Below are 22,422 nucleotides of genomic sequence, written 5' to 3'. Positions count from 1 at the left end.
TATGAATCATGGAAGTACGTTTTATTTTCAAGTATCAAGAAAACATGAATTTAATAAGCAAGGCTTATGTATATTTAAAAGAGCTAAAATTAGAATTATTGAGCATGATTCATGAATTTATTTCTCACCCATTTATTATTGGTGTTGAGCCAAGAAGTTAGTTTATTAATTTACTCGCTCATGTAAGTTGAGTTTGAGTCAAGGAAGTTAAGTAGTGCATGTTATGCACCAAGGTAGTAATCGTGCAATTTCGTGCACAAAACAAGGCAAAGAACCTTAATTAAAATAAATAGTATATATGTGCTCACTAATCAATTCAAGAATGAATTAGAACTATGTGTTGATTGTTATTATGTTTGTTCTTGATTGATTGGTTGAAGTCATCACAAGTTAAATCGGTAAATCACGTAAAGTGTAAGAGGATATGCACCAAAACTCTTGAAACGTATATACCTTAAGTATGAACATATGGGAGAAGTTATGTGGTTTTATATTTAATCATAGCTTCTACAGGGGTACAGGATGTTGTACTTTCTTTTATTATTAACGCGCTGAAATTCCGTCACAAGGCGACATAGTAGGTGCCAATTGGAGTAGCTCCCTAATTGGAAGCTCAATATTTAATGTGCTATTTTTGAGGAAGGAAACCCGTTCGATGCGTAATCCAAATTTATTATCTAATAATTAATATTGCTAGTTATGAGTCAAAGGTAAGTTGACTTATGATTGTATAGCGAGCATGTTTTAATTTTTTTTTTTTTTGCTAGGACATTCATGTTAGTGTGGTGCATATGTACTCAGCTTTTGCTGATTCGTACTTTTGTGTTTGTGTTTGACTTTCCTTTGGATTGGCCCTACTATGACCCATTTATATGGTGAGCAGAGGGGTTGAAATAAAGAGGAAGTGGCAGATACTTGTTATGCTTTCTTAGTTTTATGTTTTGAATTATTGGTTATTGATTATGGAGTAACATTATTATGTTTATTTTTTTAAGTTGGTTTTTAAGAGGGTAATGTTTGAATTGGTTCCAACTTGTGAACGATTAAATTTTACTTTTGTTTTGAGGTTGTGAACTCAAGTTTTATTTTGAAAGTTGGTTTTTATTTTTAGTCTTTCGCTGTGTGACTTTGAAAAATAGCCTTAACCGTTATTACGGTGGCGGTAATATTTTGGTTATTTCCTAAAAAGAGTTTTATTTAGAGTAAAACGATTATTTTAAAAGGAGGAAATTTTCAGGGTATTACATTCCATAGTTTTCTCGAAGTGCATTCCCTTGTCTAGGCACACAAGTTTGGCAAGTCATTTTAACATGACTCCAAAGGATACCCTCGATCGTTACCTAGGGATCTTTTTTAGCTCCTATCACCCTCTCAAAAGAGATTTCTTAAATCTTCTTCAGAAAACTAAACAAAGAATTAATCAATGAGAGGTCGGCTTTCAATCTAAAGCTGGTAGGCATACACTAATTCAAAGTAACCTCGAAGCCCTCCCTTCTTATGTATTCTCCTCCTCCCTCCTCCCAACCGACATTGCGGCAAGATTGGATGCTCTCCATAAAAATTTCTTTTGGAGACAACAAAAGGAAAAGAATTATGTTCCCCTTATCTCTTGGAACACTATTTGTAAGCCTAAATCTGTGGGTGGCTTGGGGCTCCGCAAAACTCTACCTTTAAATAAAGCTTTCATAGCTAAACTAGGTTGGAAAGTACTCTCCGACCCGGATAACTTGTGGGTAAAAATTGTGAAAGCTAAATATTTGGAAAATACGTCTTTTTTCGAGTATAAACCTAGTCCTAAAGATTCCTTCATTTGGAAAATTTTTTTAGCTCAAAGTAATATCATTCATAAAGGAATTCGTTGGAAAATAGGAAACGGTAAAAAAAAAAAAATTTTGATTAGACAATTGGATATCCAACAAATGTCTGATTGAAATCATAGGACTAGATTACCACAATCTAAATTTAGATACAAAAGTTGAAGAATTTATTCTTCCAAATAGTCTATGGAATAGACTAAAATTAGCATCTATTCTGCTAGTGGCACAAATTGTAGGGATTCCCCTCCCTTCAACCACTATTAAAGACAAGCCTGTTTGGGGTCCGACCCCCTCTGGAAAATTTTCAATAAAATCTGCTAATTGGCTAGCTCATAAATTAGATCCAGACGACACTTCCTGGCCACATCATTGGTTATGGAAAGTGGATATTCCTCCAAAATTATTAATCTTCTTATGGCAAAATTTTCACAATAGCCTTAGTGTTCGTGATACTCTATTTAGACGAAATATTGTTCTAAATAACATATGCCCCTTGTGTAACCAACAAGCGGAATCCATGAACCATTTGTTTTTAAATTGTGACAAATCTTCATTCTTTTGGCTTCATCCTCTTACCTCCGCTTGGTTCAACTGCTTCCTTCCCATATAAGACCTATTCGATGCCCTATATTATCTTAAAAAAATCCGTCCACACAACGAAAATTTATTTTCTTACTTCGGAGCATTTGGAAAGAACGGAATGCTATTATCTTCCAAAGTGATAATTTTGAACCCGTTAGAATATACCACAGAGCGCTTTTTGCGTTCAATGAGTGGGAAGTTGGGAACAAAGAAGCATTATCAATACCTTTTACTCTTCAGGATCTCCAATCACATGAGATCCCCCCTTTCTTCTCTCCCTTACCAGCAGAGGCATCATCATCATCACCCTTCCTTTATTCTAGTCGCGTAGGAACCCCCTCCTCCAAATTGTTACAAACTCAATTTTGATGGGTCGGTATGTAGCAATTTAGCAGCAGCAGGCGTCATCATAAAGGACTACAAAGGTGCCCTATTTTTGGCAGCAACCTACAACCTCGGGAATACAAAGGTGTTCGTCACAGAGGCAACTTCTCTTCAGAAAGGCATAATGCTAGCGCTTCATCAGGGTGCCACAAACATCAAAATCGAAGGTGACTACTTACTCATTGTCAATGCAATAACAGGCAAGTGGTCAACCCCTTAGCAAATCCAAAACATCATTGAAGACTCTCGTGTTCTTTTGACAAACTTCGACAACTGGAGCATCAGACACGTGTATAGAGAGGTGAACTGAGCAGCAGATTGGATAACAAATGTAGGCCATTTAGTAGCAGATTCCATGTTAATTAATGATTGTACTAGCTCTAATTTAGCTTCCATACTTCAAACTGACACATTAGGGATTACCCTCGTGAGGAGGGTTTCCTAATGTTATTTCTTCTTACCTTTCCAAAAAAAAAAAAAAATCACACTCTTATAATATAAGTTTCTTAAGTATATTCTTCTAATAATTTTTCATATAGCTAAACTTAATTAACACAATTTTTTTTTCTTTTGTTAAGTTTGAATAATTAATACTTCCTTTGTTCCAATGAAATTGCAATAATAGAACTTTTGCACTATTCATCATTCATGTGAGATTTTGGTAGATTCGTCTCATATAATACTTTTTATAATTTTTACTCTTATACAACTATAGATATTTAACCCATAAAATGTACTTTGAGATGTGTAATTTCATCCTTGTTGTAATATTATTGAAACGGAGAAAGTACTAAACCTCAGTTTTTTATTATGTGCAATATAGAGTATTATTTGTGAGATATAAAACACATAATGAGAAACGGAGGTAGTATACATAGGATAATTTACTACTTTATAAAGTTAACAAGTCTACTAGTGTAGACATCTAACGAGGGCAATACCACTGCTGCTGGCTGCTGCTGAAGAATAATGGAGAACGATCGCCTAATTTCTTCTCTTCGCTCCCAAATTGATGCTCTCCATTGCCGCATCAAGGTACTTTCTTCTTCATCTCCCTCTAATTCTACATAGTTATACAAATGCAAATTTTTTAATTCTGACTTTCTATTTTTTTTTTTAAATTAAACTTAGATTTTAGAGGTTGAGAATGCAGAAATGGCGTCGAAACTTTCGCATTGCCGTTGTTCTAAGGTAATCTAATCTCTTGTTCTGCTTTATAATTAATCACTTTGAAATTTTTTGAATTCTTACATTTTTGCGCTACTTTAATTTACCATTTTGAAATCCTAAACGATTTTGTTTAGGTTGAGGATGCTAGTGATTCTAGTGTGAGTAATGCTTTAGCTTCTGTTGAAATTGCTCAAAATTTGCATCAAAAGAGTGGCAAGAGCAGGAAAACAAAGTCACAAGGTTGGTGAATTATTAAAAATATTTGTTTTAAAGTTTTATAGCTGATTGAGTTAATGATTTTTAAACTTATAATGGTCTAGTTCATATTGATTGTCTTGTATATTTTCCTACTGTTTATATTTCACTAATACGAAGACCTGAACTTGTCGATAGTTGACGACTTTGATCAGCATAATGTGGAATATTATGTAGAAAAAGAAACAATATATATTTTTTTTCCCCGAAAGGTCATTATTGTCTTACATTCTAACTTCCCAAAGTTATTGAGAACAATGTAATACAATATCAAGGCCATGTATGGCAATGGATTGTATGGATCATAAGCTAAATTCACGAGATGAGTGCATTAGATTGTGTCAACTAGTGTATGTTTAGCACGCAATGAACGGAATTCTAATTATCAAGAGTTTAGTATCAATTAAGCAATCATGTACGATATACAAGTATTATTCAAGCTAGCCTAGACTGTCAAGGTCCAATATCAATTCATCGTTTGTTTACCATCTCTAATCATCTCTTATAAATGCGTGCCTTAGAGATTGTGGTGCTTGCAAGTAAAAGAAAACAGACGAAATGCAAAAATAAGATAGTGGGATTTGGTTGATTAAAGATGAATTAAAAAATTAACCTAAAGAAACGCTACTTCTATTTAGGGACAATATTATTGGGTATATTGTATTTGTGGTAATGTTTGTATTATTATATTTCTGCACGGTGAAGATTGTGTAATATGCAATTGAAAATTTGATTTACCTCATTCACTTGGTGGTTATAGATAGGAATGTGAGCATCTTGCATCATCATCCGAAGAGATATGTCGCCCTCAAAGTATTGTATTTTGGTCAACGGTATGCCTTCAACATATATGCTAAGACATTGTGTTCCTTTAATACCTTGTACTGGTCTAGCATGGTTTTCCTTTTTAAATTTTTTTTTTTTTATAATATTTAATAGGGGTTTACACTAAGTTCTTGCCTGGAATATTATGTTACAGGTTTTATGGCTTTGCATCAGAGGCACAAATGGAACCTACTGTTGAGGTGAGTTTATGTGTCATTGTATATACGTACTTGTTCAATTGGAGAAGCTTTAGAGAACTGTAAATTTCATGCTCTTTTGATATGCTAAATCTTTTATGAGGGCATACCAATTACCAAATTACCTCAATAATGACCCATATGGAGTGGGATTTTCGTAATTTTTTTGATGAGATGACTCTACCTTTTTGTGTAAAAAAATAGAACATGCTTTTTTGTATGCGCTAATTTGCAAATTAGATCAAATTATTTTAACATGCTTTCTATATGCACTAATCAACATTCTTTTCTCCATTTGTTTTTATTTAGAAATGATTATTTTTCCTTCCTGAAATCTTTTTTGAATGATGATTTTTGGTAGAAGGATCAAAGTCTTAAGCTTCATATATACTGGAAATTAATTATAACAAGGATATACTCTGAAAAACCTTTACCCTGTAAAGTTGCATGTTTTTTTTTTTTTTTTTTTTTTTTTTTTTTTCTTTTTTTTCTCCACACAGCATAGACTTGTTTTGTATATACAGTTTGAATCAATATAACGCTCTATCAGATTTTCCTATTGCAGCAACATTCACCCAAACACCCTCAGCAAGTAGGGTCCAGGGGTTTTGTTTATGCGCTGCCATATTAAGACTCTCAGTTTTTAGCTGCCATTTAAAAAAAAAAAAATATACTTCTGATTCAAACTGAACTATTACTAGGATTCAACTGCACTTAATTTACTATCTCTGCTCTAGCTTCCATAAGTGAACATTTGAACCAAATCAAAACTCAACAAACATTAATTTTTTTGCTGGTTTGTATTTAGGACCAATTGTATATGTTATACTGTAGTCTTCCTTGTCCAATCTTTTACTCTTTGAACTCTTGAAGTGTCCTAACAAGACAGCTTCTATTATGGCTGAAAGGGGATCCACCAATTACTTGAAATGGTGTTATCCCCAAAAGCTCCAAGATATACTGATTTAGCCTCCACAATACCTCTAAAATTCCAAATCAACACAATTTCTATCAGCTGACTATCAGCTTAGATGCCCGAGAAGCATTACGTATAACATATTAAGCAGATTCCAGGAGTTTAATAGACGTCGTTTCACCTCTTGAGAATAAGAGAAAATATTACTATTGTATCACCTCTTGCGAATAATTTATCAGCAAACCACAGATGGACTCCCATTTGCCCACATTTAGGATGAAAGTTCTAGGATTCCTCTTTAAGCTGTCAGAGCATCCATTCAAACAGTGGGTATCCATGAAAATAAGAAATGGAGTTAGCTCTCCTTGTCTCAAGCTCTTTATACCTTTTGAAGGCCTAGTAAGGACTAGTAACATCATTAATTGAGATAGTGTAAGAAGCAACTAACAAATCGTTTACAGAAACACCAGCTTTATCATTAATTATAAGAGTCCAAACCCCCTAAATCTCAGCATCAAAGTATGGAAATATGGGATGTGAAATGACTGATAGTTTGCATTTGATGAGATTTTCTGATATTTCATTGAAGGTAGTTGTTTAGCTTTGTGTCTCTGTTGGACGTTTTTTGCAGTCTGAACTTTTCAAAGCTTTTGAGAAGACAAGGCTATTGATTAACGATAGGAAGGGTTCACAGTATTCTAGATGTGGCAGAACAGATAAGGGAGTCTCAGCTGCTGGGCAAGTAAGCATCATGAAATCCTACCTGTAATTTGTTACCTTTGTTAAAGCTTGTACTCACTGTGAAATATTGTTACTCCCTCCATCCCAAAATAGTTAGCCAAACTAGATAACTAGGAATTAAGAATTCAAAATTATGTTTTTCAATCATAGAATAAGCTAGTATATCTTAAAAAGTTAAAGCTTAAAGGTCATAATTAATTGTATCGTGAAGCGTATAGGGAAAAGTTCATGCTATAACTTACCAAATAGAAATAGTGGCCTCATATTTTATAGAAAAATTATGAAAGTATGGAGAGAGTACTCTGATAACATATTCTTTTCACTCTTTATGTTTATTTGCATATGATTTGTGTCTTATCTTCCTTAACGTTAACCTTAAGAACTTTTTCACTAATTTGAAATTTGGCTGTAGCTTAATTGCAAGGTATTCAATTTGTTCTTTGGATCTGTAATTACATAATTTCTAGGAACTTAAACTTATTGTATTATTATGTTTAGGCAAGCTTGCAGTACTTGCTGATAGACGGTTCATATGAACCTTATCCTGAAATTTTATTCTTCAGAGTTCAGGTTATTGCAGTTGTAGGGTGCTAGGTTGCGTGGAGGCAAGGATGGGAGTGTGAATGGGGGGGGGTGTGAATCACAAAATTTCTAAAATTAGATTTGGATAGGACAAGGAGATGACAAAGATTAAAAGAAATAATTTACCAGTAATTTATAAATAATTAATAAAATATTGCAAATTTTAAAAATAATTAATCAAATATGAAAATTTCATTTAAGGAATAAATAACTCATACCAGCATCACTACCACAACATAAAAAATGATAACATTAAGCTATGTAATTTGGCTTTCTTCTGAATTGTGAGCTCGAAAAGTAAAAGAAATTACTATTTTCTTTCACTTCTTCATATTTGAAATAAAGACTGTTCTAGTGTACAATGTTGGAATTTAGTAATATTCTCTAAAGTCGCGCAAATTAAACGATTGAGTGGCGATTGTGGGTAGAAGCTGGAGAGGAAAAACAAATTATGGAGTGGAAAGTGCTTTATCAATACATAGAACTATTCACAGTTTATTCTTGATGGATGAAACTTCAGCAAAGGTGGGTTTCTTGGACGTTCAGAAAAAGTTAGGATGGCTTATTAATAATGCTTATCATGAGAAAGAAAGTTGATCTTTAGAACTCTATTAGTAGTCTTAACAAAATCACACTAGTTGCTATGCTGTTTGTAGGAACTACCTTGAGAGTATGAAGAGGTGTTTCTGTCATAAAATTATACTTGCTTGTGTCATGGGCTCACAATTAATAAGTTTCCCTCAAAAACCGAGGGAAGATCAAATGACTTTTCCAAAAATTTTGTTTCTAGGTCTCATCTCCTTTTTCGAACTTTTGAGTGAAAGGTTTGCCAAGGATCAAAGGTTGGATTTGGGAGATATCCTAGAAGAACATCCCTTTCATTTCCTTGTATGTGTCACCTTTCCACATCTACTTAATGGTTCAATGTTAGAATTTCTTTCAAGAGAAAGGAATATTTATGGTAAAAAAAAAAAAAAACAAATACAATATGAAGAAGATGATATCCGTGACAGCTTCATGCCTTTACTAATAGCACTAGTATCTATTTGCTGTCTTTTTGACGTTCCATTACCATAGTGGAAAGATATATACCTTTTTGCCACTCTACAATTAGGTCATATGTGTACAATGGAACCTTCTGAAGATTTTGTCTGCATTCTCAAAATTGGATTGTGTGGGAAAATGAAAATTTTTCTTATGCAGGTGATTGCTCTATACCTTCGGTCAAATCTTAAGGCTGAGACAAGTTCTGACAGAGTTGTTTGTGAAGGGCAATATGGTCTGCAATGTCTCCTTGTTGAGTATTCTGGGACTTTTGAACATTTTATACAAACCCTTAATCTTGACTGTACTTTGTATATAGTGACATTACTGTATAATTGACTGAGGAGTAAATCATTAATGGGGTTGTTTGCACTATCAATTTACTTATAATCTCTGTTGGTCAAAGATGCATTGAATTGCAGAAATATGGTGATGATTTTCTAACAGAAAACTCGTTAGTTGGTAAAAACAGACATGTCTAAAATATACTCAGTGATTATTACCTAAGTAGACCAACAGAATTATTTTTCTCTCTTTACGTAGCTTTCTTATATCTATATGACCACGTTAATCTTATTCAAAAATTTCTCTGATCTTCATTTTGTTGAAAGGTTATTTATGGTTATATTTTTTTTTATACAGAAGGTGAGATTGATTACGTGAGAATACTGAATAAAGTTCTTCCAAAAGACATCCGGATTACTGGTTGGTCTCCAGCTCCTGTAGATTTTCATGCGAGGTACTAGAATCAAGCCAATGCTTTTGTTTATGTAAAATTAATTTTGTGATTAGATGAATTTGATTATATTTCCATGAAATTGAGACCTTGAGGGCTCTGTATGATGCATGGAAATTATGATATGGATAAGAAACTATTTTGGTGCTCCATAGTATATTACTATATGTGTGAAAGGATGTGTTTGCTTTTACAGTCATGCTGATGTGTCCTCTAAAACAAATTAACACCATTCCTTGAATTATCTTTAAAACTAGCTTTTTGGCCTGTTCTATGATTGGGCTGTGCATATGTTATTATTTATGCTAAAAAACACAACTTACTTGAATAAATTACAGTCTTTTGACATCCGGGAGCATTTTATTAATTTTTTGAAATGTTTCCTCACCAAATCTAATTCTTGTAGAGCACACTTGATATCTTGAAAATAATGGCTTATGACATGCAAGCAATGCCTTACCATGTATGTATAATTTCCAGAATATTCTTACACCAAACTCTTCTTTTTCTTGTTGTTTATGTCTCCCTTTTTTGCCTCCTCAATTTTTCTCCTTTTTAATCATTATCTTCATTTTTGGAGAGCATTTTTAGAGATATGTATGTCTATTTTTTTTCCTCCCCTGGGAATTTAGGCGATTTGAAAAAAGCTTTATTACAAATTTATACTGTTAGCAAAGGGATTAGGAGAAGAAAATAAGTGATGGTCATTGATTAGATGATGAATTCAGTTAAATTGAAATTGAATGATGGGGGGAGAAGAGGAGAAAATTAAGGGAATTCAGTATTTTAAATTAAAGTGAGGTTATGAAAATTGAAGAGATTGAAATATGAAGGGGGAAGCTAGAAAAGTTCTACAAAACCAAAGTGACTGATAATATCATAAAATAGGGCCAATAAAAGAAAAGGATTTATGAAAAAAGGTAGAAGGAGAAGAGGACACGTGGCTGATGATGTTTGCATTTTTAAATACTAAGTATAGATTACTGAAGATAATGTATAAAACAAGATTTTTTTTTTTTTGGTAACTGTTCCAGGTTCAAGTAGTAACCAGATAACTAATTTGCATGCCTTATGTTCTGTGTTATTTGTTGTAATTTGGGGTCTGCTTGCTAGTTCCTCATAGGGGAATCATAATTTTCTATTTGAAACTGCTTTGTCCTGGTGGCAATGCTTAGTCTGTGATGAATCCTGGTTTTTGAATCCTTTCAGTCCATAGGCATAGATTGGTATTATTGTTATGAAGATCTTCCTGGGAGAAAATTGCTGCTTCCAAAATGTTAGCAATGAGTATTTATTTTCTTTTGACTATTTACCAATCTGACATTGGATAATCACCATCTAACTAATTAGTTCCTTTCCTTTAAAAAAAAAAAAAAAAAAAAAAACCCAACTAATTGGTTCCTGGGAATAGAAAACCAAAGCCTATTGGAAGACTTTGTATATAGAGTTGAAAGGTTGGATGTGGCTGGAAAGCAGTATTACTCCCACCGTCCCATAATATAGTTCCTATTTTCCTTTTTGGGTGTCTCAAAATATTGTTCTTGTTTCATTTTTTTTTTCCCTTTTTAGTCATTATGAAATATCTACAATACCCTTATTATTTATGTCTTTATTCATAGCACTACCCAAAATACCCTTACAGTTCTTCTTATTATTTGCGCCGTCACCTACTTTTATGTACTTTTCTCTTTTTTAGGTACTTGTTTTTATTGCCCCACTTACATGTCTTGTACTTTTATTCCTTTTTCATGTATTTTATGTACTCTATCCTCCTATTTCTTAATTACTGTAAAATTTCAAAACGAGAACTATATTATGGGACGTAGGGAGCAGCAGTTTATCCTTATATGATGGAAAGAGATTGGAAGAGTTTGATCATAGGAATAGTTTTACTTCCAAAAAGGCAGATTAAGGGCTGTTAACATGCACATAATTGGCGACCACGTACTGATATGTCATCATTTTAAGCATCTCTAACTTTCTCTGCCAACTGATGCTGATAGTAAATTTTAATCAATGCCTTGTAAAGACCTTTTTATTCAATACTCCCAACCAACCCTTTTTCCAAATTGCAACGATGGGGTTTCCTGGAATCTTTATTCCAGTGCAAGGATAGAAAGGGGAAAAAAAAAAAAAACCCAGTTGTGACCACAGTTTTGCTGCGTTACTGCAGAAGTAGCTTGTTCATGTACGTTGTGCCTCATGGCCATCATAACATGAGTTGACAAATAATATTTTTTTCACTTCATCATTGTAATTCAAGAGTTTGTACTCTTTGTAGTGTATCTTATATCCTTTTAGATTATACTTCATACAAATATATATTCCTAAATGTTTGCAGTTGTAAATTTGAATTTAAAATTTTCTACTATTCAAAGTTCAATATTATTAATTCTTATAAGGCATTACTCCCTCCGTCACAATATAGTTGTTGTAGGGAGGTTTACATAGGAGTTTTAGGTGATAAGTTGTTGGCTAATCCGTCTCTTCATATATCTTCACGGAAAAGTTGATTTGATGGAAGATAGTGGTGGAATTTTTTAATTGAATAAGAGGTAGTATGGGACCCTAACTTTTGGTATTGGGAAGAGAGGGGTAACAAAATATGAATGGGTCCATGGTGCAAATGATGACAATTATATTGGGACTGTCATATGGAAAGTGTGACGATTAAATTGAGATAGGGGGGTATTAAAATGTTGATGTGATAACACAATGATCTATAACTGATAGCACTATATTTTTAAATACATGCTACAAACTGGCTGTCATGGAGTAACTACAGAAGTGTAATCTAAAAACAATTTCTTATTTTTTTTATTCATTACATGGACTAATTTATCATTTATTTTCACCAAAAATGACTAATATACCTGTGTTTCAGTGTAAGTGTGTTTTCTTTTTACAGAATATCAACTGAGAGAAGTAGGTTGATGACAACTAAAACCATATTTATCTCAATATGACTTTCCCACTGTCTTCAATCTTCATCAATATTTTGGTGTATCCATGAATGACTTAGGTTCAAGCTTCCAAGCTAGATTTAGGGGACATGCATATGTGCTTTTCCACTTACATAAAAATAAAATAAAATTATAGAAACTTGACTATTAAAGTTTTTAACATGAATATGGTGATGCAATTTTATCTATAAAAAGCTTAGTGGATTTGAAGCTTATTTTTTGTTTAACTGTGCATAGAATATTCTCTATACTATTGACCTTAATATTGGGGAATGAAATGCAGTTGGTTCTTCACCTATGCATTTGCCTTCACCTCTCAACTTATAATTAGGCTCCAAAATTCTGTTTGCTTAGTGTACCTCATGTTTTTTTATACAAACACCAGTTGATAGTAGCTCACTGCAAGTTTTAACTAAAAACATGACCTAGTTATTGCTTTTTGAAGAAGATATTCATAAGAATTTTAAATGGCAAAACTATGAGCATGCTCCCTCCAAGCAGTACAAACTTAGCAACTTTTCTTCGATCAGATAGTTTGTTTAACAAAGTTGCCATTCGTTAATTGGATCATCCATATTTAAGCTCGATAGAATGCAGTGGAAGAAAGATGACAGATACTTTTTATTTCTATAAATATTGTGTTGCTGGTGGACACTAAACAGCTATTAAAAAAAATACACGGAGTAGGAATAAATATATTACTAAAGTAGTATGGAAAATGTGAACTAGGCAGAGCTTTATTTGTCTTATTTAGATTCTTAGCTAAAGAGTACAGATTAAAGTATATAACTAGTTAAGTATTCATTGTTCATCAATCTCTGAGTTTTGATAACTTCTCTTCTTGTTCATCAATGATTACAGGTTTGGCTGTTTGAGCAGGGAATACAAATATTTTTTCTGGAGTGAAAATCTTAACATATCAGTAAGAAATTTTAAAAAATTTAAGCTGCAGTCTGTTGCTAAAATTGATATGCAAGCATTACTTTATGCCAATCTGGATGATTACATATTTGTGTTGTTCGTGTGCTTTGTAGGCAATGCAGACAGCAGCTAAGAAGTATTTGGGTGAACACGACTTCAGGAATTTCTGTAAAATGGATGCGATTAATGTGCACAACTATAAGCGATGTATCACGTCATTTGATATCATCCCAAGCAGTGAAAAGTAATCTTTTCAGACAACTTCTATTTATTATTAATTTAATTTTTGTTTAAAAATTTGGATTCTGTAAAAAGTTGTCTAAATTATTAGCTGCAAATATGTTGAATAATCCTCCATGATAGGAATTTGTGTTAGTTGGCCACAGATAATAGTAAAAATATACTATCTCCTTTTTAATGTTCTTGACAGCTATTAGTTGTACAACATTTAATAAAAAAAAAAAAAAAAGAAAGAGCATGATTAAGTGGTGTTGCAAGTGGCAAAAAAGTAAGCATATGGGTAAAACTAGGTCTTTTTGTGTGGGGATTGGGTAAAAGTGTTAAAAATCAGTGTCCCATAATGGAATAAAGCAGAAGTGTAAAGAACAAAAAGGAACAGACTTATAGGGACAATGTAAAGAACAAGGAGCAGTGGTAGTAACAAACAAGTATCTGTATTTGTTCGTCATATAATTTTTTTGTTTTACATGTTAGATACAGGGGCATATCCATTATATGATCTCTTCAATTTATAATTGTGCTGGTTAATTATCGAAAGATATAATATTGAACACCATAGACGGTGTTTAATTTCTCTCACTACCAACTTTTCACAAAATGCTTCATGATGAAGACAATGACTTGGACCTATTTGAACATAATCTGTCATCATCATTGCTTAGCAATGGCATGGACTTTAAAACTTGTTTTGGTTGGATTATAAACATTACAATCAGCTATACTCTGCCTAATTATTTTGCTAGTAAGATACATTATTATAGGTTTTTGTTGCTAATTTGAACAAAAATATTTACTGTTTTTACCTTGTTTCAAGGCTAATATGGCTTTTTTAAAAAAATTTAATTTTTTTTTATTTTTTTATTGTAAGAACTAATAACTAAAATTGCGCCATGGATATTATGATTCAGGTTTAAAGACAAAGAATTATGGGCCATCATAATTAGAGGCAGTGCATTCCTATGGCACCAAGTTCGATGCATGGTTGCTGTATTATTTATGATTGGAAGGGGCCTAGAATCAGTAGAAGTGAGTATAAAGCATCTATTTTAATAAATCTGGATGTTGCTGCTGCGATATTTAGTTGTGATTTATTCCTTTTTTTTTTCTTTTGAAATACTACACCAGTTCTAGCATAAGTGAATAACGGACATAGTCAAACTTGACACACTTCCCAACAAACTATTTTAACCATTAATATATAACTTGATCTTTGTAAAAATTGTTGAAAAGTCGACATTATGAAACTTTTTACTATGTATTAATTCCTATTTAAAGAGTATTACATGACAACATTTGTTACTAAGAAATTAGTTAAAAAAAAATTTAGTCAAAGTTAATACTACGGTATATGAATAATTGAATAGTTCAAAAGAGTCAATTATTCTGGAATCTCTGTCCCAGATTAAGTAATTGACACGTAGGACTTTTTTTCACCACTTATATACTAACTTTGACCATAGATTTTTAGTAACGTATTAAAAACAAATTTTATCGTAAAATATGTTGTTGAACTCTTTTATTTGTTTGTTGGTCTGTGCATGCACATATTAGTTAGGGGTGTGACAACAGACTGAGGAATTGGGACAGGGGGAGTAATCCACTAATTGTCAATTGCTTGAGGAAAGAGAGAAACTGAAAATGAGCTAATAAATGTTCTACTAACTGACTAACAGATTATGTTAATTCATTATCGGCAATGGCATGAAAAGTAGTCTCAACACCTTGATGTCTTTCTATTTATAGTCCTCTCTCTTCTCTTCTTTTCTTTCTGCCCTTTTTTCTTGGTTGAGGCTTAAGAGGTGGTGAGGAACGGACTGACATGGAAAATTTAATATCCTCATATTTTTATGTTTATATTTAGTATTTAATTTTTGGGGAGTAAGGCTTTGAATTGTTGTCGTTGTATTGTTGTTGTAATTAGTTTTTATTTTTTTGTAAAAGCTAATTTTGTGTGTCAATTGTGGGAACGATTGTCGTGGGACTATTCTTATTATGAGGGTAATGCATGCATTAGAGATTGTGGGCTGGTGGATGTTCCACTCTCTATATGCTTGTGGGGAATTTTATGGGGATCTAAGGTTATATAGATTGTGTGTGCTGGTGATTGGTTGGATCATTTCTGAAAGGATCACAATGGTAATGGAATAAACATATTAATACTCTAGAAGGGGGGGGGGGTTGAATAGAGTATGGGCGTTTTTCGCAAAACTGAAAAAGTTAAGGCCTTGAGATCAGTTACAGGGCGGAATAAACTGATCTCTGTTTACAATTCAAGACTTTGAAAACTATTTAATGTAAAACAGTTAATAAACAGAATGTTATAAACGCTTGTTTTGGATTTTGCTAAAACTATTTAAAACAAAGAACGAAAGCAAGAATAAGGCAAAAATCAAAACAGAAATAAACAGAAGAAACACAAGGAATTGTTACAAAGTTCAGCACAAAGGCCTACGTCTCTGCCTAGGGTTGTCCAACCCGTAGGATTTTAAACCAACTTTTATTTCTTCCCTTAGAGTTCTAAAGCAACCTAGAAGATCTCACTATCTTCTCTCCGTAGTACTTCCCACTACACCTTAGACACTCAAATCCTAGAAAGAAAAGCTAACACACTCAAACAACTTCGAGTATTATAATTTTACTACGAAGTGTATCACTCAAGTATTACAAGATTAAGCACAAGTGAACACTCTCGTATTTTTCCCTCACTTTAAAAATAATAAACAGACTATGATTGCATGAGAGAAAATATAGCTCATAGAATAGCTTAAAACTGCTGAATGCTTCGATGATTAACTCCAGCAAGTCTTCACGCTATTTATAAGGCTTTTATGCTGATTTCAAAACGTTGCAAGGCTGACTTCAAAGGTTTGAAAGTCTTCAACAGATTTCCTTAAAAATTGCTTCAACAGAATTTTCAGCCCTTTGAATTTTGAACGTTTTGCTAGCTGTTTTTGATTCTGATTAAGCATATATTTTTGAGGAGATATATCAGCAAGCCTTATCCTGTGCAAATAACAAACTAACAACATTCTCCTTGAAACAGGTTTAGCGCAAGATAATTATTCAAAAATATATATGATAAACTTAATCAGAAATAATATCATGTTTAAATATCAAACAAACCAAAAATATAAAATAAATAATTACTTAACAAAATTTATCTAATCAGAAACATTATCAACAATAGTTAACAGAAATATTTAACTTAAAACAAAATCACACGAGCAACATAATAGAAATAGTATAAGTCCATCATAAAATAAATACATAATTATATTGGACTCTTTTTGACTTCCATCACACTATCATATATCAAAACTAAAACATAGCAAATCAAGGTGGAGTCATCAATTTCCATTCAAATGGTTGGAACTATGGGTAGTTTCAATGCTCTCTTTTTGTTTTTGAGTCCTCACTTATTATCGAAGGACCTTGCTCCTTTCGTATATATAAATATGTAGGTCATGTAGCATAATTCAAAGCAGATGGTTTTGGAGTAGCAAATTGGGTGTTCAATGAAGAATTAGTGTGGATATAGATTGAAGAAATTTTCAGAGAGGAGAGGTTAAAGCTTGAAGCTATGAATTCGGTGATAAGAGGATGAAGAAGTGATTATATTTACTTGTTAGTCTTTTTCACCTTCTCAATATTTTTTTTTTATTTATTTATGTCGGGTATACTTGTGGCTAGAAAACGAGGTTGTGAAGTGGTGCAATACTTTCAAGTTACAACTGTTTTGGTTGCGAAGGATGTGATATACTTTGTGGCATTCTATGAAGTATTATTCCTGATTGGAATCTCAAAAACCTGATAGAATCATAATTTACAAAGTACTATTTTTTTTTTTTTTTCAATCAATCATTCTCTCTAGTGCTTGGATTGTTTATTGATGGCCCAATTTGAATTGGAAAGGTTTAGGTTTAGGCCCTTTTAGATGAAGACATGGCTGGGTGAAAGAAGAGAGGATGCATGGTCGAAGTAAATTTAAAGACAATTGGTGATAGAAGAGGAAGTGTTTAGGGCTGCAAAAAAGGGTGATGACCGAGGTGGCGTGATTAAGATGATCTTCCAAATACCTTAAAAGGAGTTAGGTACCCATTTTCTTCCCTTGATTAAAAACTGGTTTTGGAAGGATTTTATGTTATTTTCGTTATTAGCCCCTCAAAGTTAAAGATTGAATCAAAGTTATGGCAAGTCTTTGTCTCTGTGTCTTTCCCTTTTGAAAGATGTTCCTTGAGCATTCAAGTGCTGATCTTCACTTGGGCCATCTTAAAACCAAAATTTCAGTAAATAAGTCAATTTGATGCTCTATCTATGTAGATGTATGGTTGCAGGTTGTTTATAATTTTCAATTTGTCAAATACTAAGTTTGAAAAAGAATGCATTTACTTGGGTGAAATTAGGAATGTCTGTTAAATGAAGTGCATCTCAACTACCAATACACAACTGACCTTCAGGTTGATTAACACTGTTTGAAAGACTGACCATTTATACTTCCTTACTTTTAAGTTTCAAGGAATTTAGAAAGTCAAATTGCTGTATATCTTTGAAGCTATGAAAACTTACTTGATGTCATTAACATCAGCATTGCCCCAATGCCTTTAAGGAGGTTCTTGCACATTGCAAGGTAGGAGAAAATAGATGTATGTAGGCTTCCTAGCTTGTTAGCTTGTGTCTGATTGACCATTAATCAATATATAGTGACAATATGCTTATTACAATATAAAAAAAATATATTTTAAAGCACCAATTTAATAGAATAGTATAGAAGTGTCATCAAAGACAATTATTAATTTATTATTCTCCTCAACTTCAATTTTCTCAACATGCATTGCTGAGAATCACAGTTCTAAGCTTAAACCATGTATTATACCCCTTTTATTGGTAACATTAACATGCATTGCTGAGTTTTTTCGGCTTCTTGAGTTTCGTTTTGTTTCTTATTCAGATTATAGATGTGTTACTTGATATTGAGAGAACGCCTAAGAAGCCTCAGTATACTATGGCCTCAGAATTGCCTTTGGTTCTAAGCTCTTGTGAATTTGAAGGTCTGCAGTTCTTTACTTCAGCAGGTAAATTTGTATTGAACATATTGTCAGATTTTGTTTGAAATGCTCAGTTTTCAAGTGGGCTATGTGACATGTAAAACTCTTGATTTGGTATGAGATTTTGTCAAGTTGAAAATTTTAAAAAATATATAAGATGGCCACCAGTCCTTTAACTATATATATATATATATATTTTTTTTTAATTTTTATTAATGGAAAAATTGCTCGGAATAATCCTACCTTTGCCTCATCCGCCCAAAATAATCTGACCGTTGGTGCCAATACGCTAAAAATGGTCCCAACCGGTCATGTAACTTATTATAGCAAGTTACGTGACACGTGTCGGCCTGTGATTGGTCAAAAAAATAAAAATAATATAAAATAATTTTTTTTAAAAAAATTGAATTTTGTAAGAAAAAATTAAAAAAAATATTTAAAATCGACCAGCCCAAACCACCCTCTCCGCCGCCTGACTCCCCTGCCCGCGACTCCGGCCACCCAGACCCTACTCCCCTAGAGCCAACGCCGCGGCCGACCCCCTCCCTCCCCCACGAAAAACCACTAAGACCATCCCCCACCCTCGAAAACCCCTTCACCGTCCCGATTCCGGCCCCTCTCCCCTTCCCCCGTCCGATTCCAGCCTCCCTCACCTTTCCGTGCCCCGATTTCAGCCTCCCTTTTCAGAGCAACCACCCACAATAGCGACGAAATTGCGGTGGCTGGGGCTGCAATTCGTCGGTGGTGGTTGGGCCTTCAAATCGGCGGTGTCTTGGGCTTCAAGTTGGTGGTGGCTGGGGCTACAATTCGGCGGCGGTAGCTGGGGCTTCAAATCGGCAGGGGCTAGGGGAGGGGGTGGCTGGGGGATGCCGGGTTTTTTTTTTTTTTAAAAAAAATTCAATTTTTTTAATTTAAAAATTTAGACAAATTGTGTGGTGACACGTATACTTTAAACCTTTTTTTTTTTTTTTTTTAACCTATTTAATAAGTAACCGGTCACTTGGGATCATTTTCAGCAGATTAACATTAAAGGTCGGATTATTAAAAAATAATTGAAAGGTGGGATTATTTTTGGCGGATGAGGCAAAGGTCGGATTATTGTGGGCAATTTTTCCTTTTTTTTTTTAATTATATAATTTACATTTTCTACCTTTTATCTTCGACTTGGTGGTTATGATAAGTTGAATTCCCATTTCTCAAGTATTGAGAAAGCCCATCAACATTCAAGAAAGCATATCAGATCTTTTCTTCTAAGAATCTCTGGGTTCTCTCTAATGAGCCCATTAGTTTTATCATCAATACGGCCCTTAAATGGGTAAAATAGCTTAGAAAATTTCTCTAGAATGTAAATCTGCTATAAATTGCAGAGTACATGACAATATGTCATCCATGCTAAAAATTTGGGGAACCTTAAATCAAATAACAATAATAATATTCCAAAGTTCTGTTCTGCAAATCCCAATTCATGAATTAATTCGTGATATTGGGTTAATCATATTTTCTTGGGGAGGCTGAAATGAAAATCTTCTATTTTTGTGGAGGATAGGAAGGTATGTCACTGTTGGCATGTGAAGTTGCATTCCATGACAATGTCAATTATGAAGCACAATTTTTATCTAGTTTAATGTTTCTTTGTGTATTGAATGTTCTGGAGATCAGAAACACATATGAAATAACTATGAACTGTGTAAAGGACTGATTGGATAGAAGGGACATGTAATAGATTGGAAAAACAGAAAATAATTGAGACGGGGAAGAATCGAAGTGTAATGGACTCAAGCCACTACTCCACTAACAGCAACTCATAACAAAGAAAGACAAAAGACAGAACAAATAAGGGAGAAAGCTTTAAGCTTGATTATATTTAACAGTGGCAGCAAGAAAAGAACACAAACTAGTAGGTTTAACCTATAACTCTCAACATTAGTAGGTTTAGCCTACAACTATCAAATAGCGGATTTAGCCCACAACTCTCAGAGATAACTCTGATACAAAATGCCTGCCTAAACCCTTTCCCCACTTTCATTTATATACACCAGTCCCTAGACTGATTTGGTGGCTGCTGATGATTGTTTGTCTTCAAGTGTGATTTGTCCTGTTGTGCTCCAGCTGCTTGTTGATGTTGCTGATGTTCTCATGTGCATTCTCACCCTCTTGGGCCAAGTTACCAGTTGGGCCTCGCCTCCTCCTTGCATATGTATATTGTATTGGATGCAATTAAATCCTTAAATTGAGCATATAATCCCAGTTTAAGTGGCTGGACACTTTCACTAAGACAAAGCTACCAAAATATAACTTCTCAATAATATTCATCATACTTCTCTCTTTCCCTAAACTCCTCTATTTATAGACTGACTCCCCTATTTGCTCAAGGCCTCAAACTAACCTCTCTTAAGTACAATGTCCGTCCCCTTGGTCTAGACGCCAGTTTACTACTACTAATTCCTCGTAAGCAATAACAATATACTGGATGCATGCATGATACATGTGTTCAGAAATCATAATCGTGCATACTTTCATGGTCTTTCTTTTCATGCAACATTTTAGGTACAGAAGCTGCTTTTTCATTTTTTATTTATTTATTTTTTTTTTATCTTGTTTGACTTTAAAAGTTTTGTGTAGATGCAAGACAGGCATTATGTGCACACTTGGAAAGTGAATGCCAAAATTTCATGCTGCAATTTGCTATTTTTAGTAATGCTCTGGATAGCTGTTCATCCATAGAAGATGATGAAGGTGGCCTATGACTATCTTCCCCATTGATTTTTAAAGCATGAAAAGTAGTGAGGCTGACTGAATGAACGTTAAAGTTTGACATGGACCTGATGTGTTCTTTATTTTTCAGGAAGACATTCCCTTACAAAAGCGGCCGGGATGAAGAAATGCTTGCACATACCCTTGATGACAAGGCCAACTGAGCGTGAGTCTGATAATAATCAAATTTGGAAGAGCATATGGGGGCTGGTGTGGGTGTGTGGTGGGGGGATATTTTCTGAAATTACCAACGAGATAATCTTCAATCTCTTTTACTTGCAAAGTTACAGAGACGTCAGAATTTGTTTAGAAGCTGTTTATTTCCGAAAATGATCCTCTGCTTGTGTATTTTCGAAAATAAATAGCTTCCAAACAAATTTACTGCTTATTTTCCTGGTGGTTTATTAAGTCTTATTTTCAGTCGACTTTGGTTTTTACTGCTTCTATTTATTGGTTTCAGCTTCATATGAGGAACGGCGTGCCAAGTTGAACTCATGAGGCCTTAAATAAGAATTTTGTGGATTGATGAGCTGAAGCTGCTATATGAGCACTACATGTTTCTCAGAACCTTTTTTTTTTTTTTTTTTTTTTTTTTTTTTTTTTTTTTTTTTTTTTTTTTTTTTTTTTTTTTTTTGGCATCTTGTATTATGAGTTTATGACCTAACTTGAGGAATTATAAACTTGATCCTTTTCTTTTTTGGTGCTCTACCCGATTCACCCTTTCGGCTAGTCCGGATTCGGGGATTAGTTTTGGGTGGTTAGGTTTTAGTCCCCTGCCAATTGCTGTTGCGGGGGATCGAACACGGGTCCTCTCTACCAAGTGTAGTCCCAATTACCACTACACCAACAGTCAATTGGTACCTGATCCTTATTTGTAGGTTAACAATGCTTGTATAATTTCATGTTTAGAGCTTAGTATTTGTGATATAATATTATGAAATATTTACCTGTGATCATCACTTAATTTTTCCATTAATATGATATATTAAACATATACACCAAGGAAGATCCCCTAAAAGAAAAGTAATTGTGGTTGAAGCTTGGAGCACTTAGCCAAGCAGTAGGCCTCCGTTAGGGTTCAATCCTCATAGGGATAACTTATTAATAATGAAAGAATGGAGTTAACAAGAACTATTATTTTTTTTTTCCCCAAATATGAATTCTAACTATTTACTTTGTCAATTCTCAATAGGCTTTCAAGACCAACAACAAAATCGACAAGCATATGGTGGGGGGTTGAACTTGTGATC

At 33.6% G+C, this 22,422-nt stretch overlaps 1 protein-coding gene across 1 annotated transcript; it reads left to right on the top strand.

Moving 5' to 3' along the window:
• Positions 1-3,643: 3,643 nt before the first annotated feature.
• On the top strand, positions 3,644-22,102 carry LOC110696455 (tRNA pseudouridine(38/39) synthase-like). The gene is made up of 15 exons (XM_021873744.1): positions 3,644-3,818; positions 3,915-3,974; positions 4,088-4,193; positions 4,969-5,041; positions 5,188-5,233; positions 6,778-6,888; positions 8,673-8,748; positions 9,156-9,252; positions 13,074-13,134; positions 13,247-13,377; positions 14,282-14,399; positions 18,322-18,445; positions 21,041-21,154; positions 21,264-21,338; positions 21,633-22,102. The coding sequence occupies exons 1-15, from the start codon at positions 3,753-3,755 to the stop codon at positions 21,668-21,670; spliced, it is 1,296 nt and encodes a 431-aa protein (XP_021729436.1). The 5' UTR covers positions 3,644-3,752; the 3' UTR covers positions 21,671-22,102.
• Positions 22,103-22,422: the final 320 nt, after the last annotated feature.

The sequence above is a fragment of the Chenopodium quinoa genome, unplaced genomic scaffold, assembly GCF_001683475.1.
Source record: "Chenopodium quinoa cultivar QQ74 unplaced genomic scaffold, ASM168347v1, whole genome shotgun sequence".
In the NCBI taxonomy this organism is placed as follows: Eukaryota; Viridiplantae; Streptophyta; class Magnoliopsida; order Caryophyllales; family Amaranthaceae; genus Chenopodium; species Chenopodium quinoa.
Note: the sequence above shows the minus strand (reverse complement) of the source record. Positions and strands in the feature narration are given on the sequence as shown.

Coding starts and splice junctions, on each gene's coding strand:
- LOC110696455 (XM_021873744.1), top strand. CDS start 3,753: ATGGAGAACGATCGCCTAATTTCTTCTCTTCGCTCCCAAATTGATGCT. Junction 3,819..3,914: donor CTCTCCATTGCCGCATCAAG/GTACTTTCTTCT, acceptor AATTAAACTTAG/ATTTTAGAGGTTGAGAATGC. Junction 14,400..18,321: donor GGGGCCTAGAATCAGTAGAA/GTGAGTATAAAG, acceptor TTTCTTATTCAG/ATTATAGATGTGTTACTTGA.